This window comes from Herpailurus yagouaroundi, unplaced genomic scaffold (genome assembly GCF_014898765.1).
Source record: "Herpailurus yagouaroundi ecotype Mexico unplaced genomic scaffold, PumYag 162, whole genome shotgun sequence".
NCBI classification, from domain to species: Eukaryota; Metazoa; Chordata; class Mammalia; order Carnivora; family Felidae; genus Herpailurus; species Herpailurus yagouaroundi.
Genome location: NW_024412403.1, coordinates 2184529 through 2189910, shown reverse-complemented (window position 1 = coordinate 2189910; position 5382 = coordinate 2184529). Strand labels below are relative to the sequence as shown.

Genomic DNA, 5382 nt, shown 5'->3' with positions numbered 1-5382 from the left:
GCAGGGCCACTGGAAGTGTGGTCCCTGGGAGTCGGGCCACTGGGAGGGGGTGTCCCTGGGAGTCAGGGCCACTGGGAGGTGGGGTCCATGGTAGGTGGGGCCCCTTGGAGGTAGGGTCCCTGGGAGGCGGGGTCCCTGGGAGGTGGGGCCATGGTAGGTGGGACCACTGGGAGGCGGGGTCCCTGGGAGGCGGGGCCACGGGAGGTGGGACCACTGGGAGGCTAGGTCCCTGGGAGGCGGGGTCCCTGGGAGGTGAGGTCCCTGGGAGGTGGGGCCCCTGGGAGGTGGGATTCCTAGGTGGTGGGGTCCCTGTGGCAGCTCGCAGACATTGTGCTGTGCATGGTAGGCCATCGTTGGTGTGACATGGTGCTTGGCCAGCCCCAGTGACAAATGCCCATTCTTGCCCTTTCCATGAGGTGCCCCAGGCCCCCTGCAGCCCGCCCGGTGTCGAAGGTGGTCCCAGCAGGGTGGGCGAGTCTCCTTCCTGTCCTCCTTGGGGCCCCGTTTGCCTGGCTGACGGGCTGCGGAGCCCCTGGGTGGGGTCCGCCGGGTCGCGGCCCCGGGGTGGTTGCAGGGGTCCCGGCACCCAGCCCCAGGCACATAGCGCGTCAGCTGGGGAGCAGGGCCGAAGCACCCCCGGGCCGGGATCCCGCCTTCGCCTCCCAGCGCAGCCTTATGCGCCCGCAGGCCTACGAGGGGGTGCTGCAGCTGGTGGAGGCGCGTGGGCGCTACGAGGAGCTCTGCATCGTCATGTGCGTCATCCCGGCCACCATCAGCAACAACGTACCGGGCACCGACTTCAGCCTGGGATCGGACACCGCCGTCAACGCCGCCATGGAGGTAGGTGGGGTGCCAGGCTGGACGCGGGCGGGCGTGGGGTGGCCCCAGGAGAAAGTGGCGAGTGGCACGGTGGCGAGCTCCCAGGTGGGCTGTCCCTCGAGGCCTCATGGGTGGCAGGCAGGACTTGGCTCTGGGGTCACTGCGGTGTGGGGACGGTGGCTGTCAGGGCCAGAGCTGACTCAGCTGAGCTAATGCACGTGTGGACATCGGGCTACGGTTCTGTCCAGTGCGCAGCCACACGTGGACAGGGCGGGGGGGGAGCCCAGCCCCGTGGCTGGGACGTGGGAGGGTGGGCACTCGGGAGAATGTGCCGTCACTAGAGCAGGGCTGGCCCCATTTGGTGTTCCATGGGGGCCTCCTCACGACTCTCTCCATCTCTAGACCTCTCCCACGCCATCCATGGCCCCACAGGAGCCCCGCTTTCCCCCAGGGTCCAGCACTTCTGTGTTCGGGGGGCCCCGGGGACTGAACCCAAGCAGCTTCTGCGTCACGCTAGAGAAAGGAGAAAGGAGAAAATAAGAATAAAGCAAACAAAAGACTACAGACCTCCCCCGCCCCTATCCTGATCTGCTGACCCGGACCTGTGGTCTTGCAGGGGTTTTCTTCAAATTCACCCCCACCCCTGCCATCCTGGCAGCTATATAGGGGCCACCCATGGCTCCTCAGAAACTTCTGTGCCTCTGCCCCTCACCAGCACCAAACATCGTCCTGTTTTTCATGCCTCTACGACAGGAAGAATTGTATTGTTTTCCTTTGTACCTTGATTTTTGATGAAGTTGAACTTTTGTTTCTATATTTATTGCCCATTTGTGGGTTTTATGGAAAATTACCTTTTTCTGTATTTTGTCCATTTTCCTCCTGGTGAGTTTTCTTTTGTATTTGTCAGCGCTCTTTATATATGTAGGACACCGATCCTCTGGCAAACATTGGAGCTGTTTTCTCCACTTTGCTGGTTCTCTCTTACTTGGGGTTTAGCCTCATGGTTCAGATCCCACTAACCCACTGGTCTTGTTGGTCCTTTCTCAATTCTTTGTTTAATGTTATAACTTTTTCTCAAACTCTGAACATTTGGGTTAGAATCATCCTGTGTCGCATCATCACTGGCATCTGTAGGATGTGTACCTTCATGTGTCGCCTCGTCCCTTGTTACGATGACCCTACAGTGGCTGGAGCGTCGCTCCGTGTACAGATCAGAGGATTGAGGCCCAGTGTTTCCCTGGCCCCACGTCAGAGCCTCCCGGCCCCATCCCTGGCCTCCACACGCTAGGTGCCCCATTGTCCCCCGGGCGAACAGTTGCCCCCGTTGAGGACCTGATTCTGAGGGCCCTGTGGAGAGCATGCGGTGTGGGCTGTGACACCCTGGGCAACTCTGGGGGAAGACCCGGGTCCCTGAGGGGCAGTGGCTCCCTGTGGCCCACGGGGAAGTCCCTGACCACCTCTGGCCCCCAGAGCTGTGACCGCATCAAGCAGTCGGCCTCGGGGACCAAGCGCCGCGTGTTCATCGTGGAGACCATGGGGGGCTACTGCGGCTACCTGGCCACCGTGACGGGCATCGCCGTGGGGGCCGACGCCGCCTACGTCTTCGAGGACCCTTTCAACATCCAAGACTTAAAAGTGAGCCGAGGCCCCGAGCCCTTCTCCTGCCACAGACGTCCCAGCGGGGCTGAGCGGGGGTCCCCTCCTGAGACACACAGGAGCCAGGCTGGGGGCTCCCTGCCGGCGAGGGGACCCCGCTCATGACCCCCAGCGCCTCCTCCCCGACCCCGTGCAGACCTCCACCCGGCGTCCGTGTTGTCGCTGCCGTGGCCTCCTGGCCCCAGCCACCCGCCTGGCCTCACGGCCCAGCCCTATCACCCAGGGCCCCGCCAACGTCAGCCGACCTGCGTGCGTCCCCATGACCCCTGGGTCACACTGGCCCTGTGGTTAGCCTGGAATATTCCTTCCCAGACAGCATTGAGGCTGTGGGTGGGTGCTGTGCAGCTACTGTTCTCACTCCGGGCTGACCCTGTGTACCCCCCGTGCCCACAGGCCAACGTGGAGCACATGACCGAGAAGATGAAGACACACATCCAGAGGGGCCTGGTGCTTCGGTGAGGCTGCCAGACCCGGAGGGTGGCTCGGGGCTGCTGAGGGGCGCCAGACCCTCCCCCAGCACTGGCCTGTGGCCGGGCCCGGCGGGGGCTCGGCGTCTGGACGAGACCCGAGCCGGCCCCGGCCCTCTTTCCAGAAACGAGAAGTGCCATGAACACTACACCACGGAGTTTCTGTATAACCTGTACTCCTCCGAGGGGAAGGGCGTCTTTGACTGCAGGACCAACGTCCTGGGCCACCTGCAGCAGGTAGGGGCCCAGGGGCCTGGTTCTGGCCTCTCCCTCCATCTGACCCGAGCTGAGGGGCCCCAGGAGGATATGGCAGGATGGGGACCCTTCCCTGTGCACGACCTCGTGGGGCACCCGACCCTTCCCCCTCATGCCCGTGCTTACCTGCTCGTCACCCCCTCCGTGCGGGTGAGGGGTGGGGGGTGAGGCTCCCGTCCCCCTGAGTCCTCACCACCAGGACAGGGCAGGGCTGGGACCCCTGTGGCCACCTCCGCCCTGCCTGGTCCCCTCCTTCGTGGCCTCCTGGCCGCCCTGCAGGAAGCCTGCGCCGTGCGGGGCCCACAGAGGCCGCCCGACAGGACGGGCAGTCAGCCCCCCACCCGGCCTCTGGAGATGGCTCTTAGGCTGCACTGGGGTAGACAAAGGGGCTGGGGCGCCGCAGACAGAGATGCAGGGAGCTTGGACGGGATGGGGTGTCAGGAGCCGGGAGGGCTCTCCTGCGGTCACGGCAGGGCCGTTCTGCTGGGCTCCTGCCAGAGCCCCCCCCCCCCCCCCCCCCCCCAGTCTCTGGCGCGATGGAGGCGCCCTCACCCACTGCGTTTCCAGGGCGGAGCTCCGACCCCCTTTGACCGGAACTACGGTACGAAGCTTGGGGTGAAGGCCATGCTCTGGATGTCGGAGAAGCTGCGGGCCGTCTACCGTAATGGTGCGTATGTGGCAGGAAGGGGTGGTGGCTCCGGGCCTGACCTCGCCCTCTGCCCGGACCCAGGGTTCAGGGCGGCCTGTGTCCACAGGGCGGGTGTTCGCCAACGCCCCCGACTCAGCCTGCGTGATCGGCCTGCAGAAGAAGGCGGTGGCCTTCAGCCCCGTCACCGAGCTCAAGAAGGACACCGACTTTGAGTGAGTGCCTCCGGAGAGAGGGGTGGCCTGCCCAGCCACGCTCGGGCCCGGACCCCACGGGGCTGCCCCGTCTGCCTGCCCGGGGCCAGAGCGGTGATGACACCGAGGCCTGAGCCCAGGCCGGGGCTCCTCCCATAGGGTGGGGTCAGCGGGCTGGTCCGGCTGCGGACACCCCCCTCGCTCCCCCAGCCAGCCTGTGCTGAGCCCCCAGAGACGGACACCCCAGATACCGCTGCCTGGCTCCACTCCAGGCGGTGTCCCGGTGCTCAGAGGACGGGGTGCCCGGGTTCTCAGAAGATGGGGCATCTGGTGCTCAGAGGAGGGGGTGTCGGGGTACCCAGAGGAGGGGGTGTCCGGTGCTCAGAGGAGGGGGTGTCGGGGGTGCTCAGAGGAGGGGGTGTCGGGGTGCTCAGAGGAGGGGATTTCCGGTACCCAGAGGAGGGGGTATCTGGTGCTTAGAGGAGAGGGTCTCCGGTGCTCAGAGGAGGGCGTGTCGCGTGTTGGGGGCTCAGAGGACAGGGTGCTGGGGGTGCTCAGAGGAGGGGGTATCTGGTGCTCAGGGGAGGGGGTCTCCGGTGCTCCGAGGACGGTGTCCCCAGCGCTGACTGCACCCTTCCGCCAGGCACCGCATGCCGCGGGAGCAGTGGTGGCTGAACCTGCGGCTCATGTTGAAGATGCTGGCGCATTACCGCATCAGCATGGCCGACTACGTGTCCGGGGAGCTGGAGCACGTCACCCGCCGCACCCTCAGCATCGACAAGGGCTTCTGAAGCTGCGCCCCAGCTGCCTCTCCCCGCCCCCTCTCTCCCTCCCTGGAGTCTGTGGGCGGGCGGTGGGCGGGCGGGGGCCGCAGCCCTCTGGGTCTGGCCCCACGGCTTCCCCCTCTCTTCCGCTGCCCGCTGGGGGGAGTGCTGCCCCGGGGGGGGGGGCGAGGGAGGGGGCCTCCGTGCGGGGACACCACTGTCCTGCTGTGGGCCCTGCTGTGACCCTGCTTCTGTGTGCACCGGCCACCCTGGAGGAGAGCTTGTCACCTTTTCTGAAAATAAAGTCACCTGACTGTGGAGGGTGACCAGTCTGCGGGGAGCAGGCCCTCTGTGATCTGGGGCGGTGGGGGGGGGTGGCAGTGGGCAGCTGGTGGTGCCCCCCGACCTGCACACACAGGGAGGGCCTGGCCTCCCCCAGGCTTGGGAGCATTTCTGAGCCTGGCTCTGAGCCCTGGGTCTGACCTGGAACGGTCCCCAGGCTGCCCGGGCTGGGGTCTCGGCAACAGAGCCAGAGACCCAAGGGCAAGCGGCTGATCTGAGCGAGGGAGTATCCGTGGAGA

The 5382-nt window shown here is 65.8% G+C and overlaps 1 protein-coding gene across 1 annotated transcript in view; it reads left to right on the top strand.

The window, feature by feature from the left end:
- The window catches only part of PFKL (phosphofructokinase, liver type), a 24266-nt gene extending 19128 nt beyond the window's left edge, over positions 1 to 5138 (top strand). Inside the window, exons 16-22 of the mRNA XM_040483782.1 lie at positions 688 to 840; positions 2290 to 2454; positions 2869 to 2930; positions 3068 to 3179; positions 3765 to 3864; positions 3953 to 4058; positions 4681 to 5138. Coding sequence (XP_040339716.1) covers positions 688 to 840; positions 2290 to 2454; positions 2869 to 2930; positions 3068 to 3179; positions 3765 to 3864; positions 3953 to 4058; positions 4681 to 4828 — 846 coding nt within the window. The 3' untranslated portion in view covers positions 4829 to 5138. The remainder of the gene's footprint in view (positions 1 to 687; positions 841 to 2289; positions 2455 to 2868; positions 2931 to 3067; positions 3180 to 3764; positions 3865 to 3952; positions 4059 to 4680) is intronic.
- Positions 5139 to 5382: the final 244 nt, after the last annotated feature.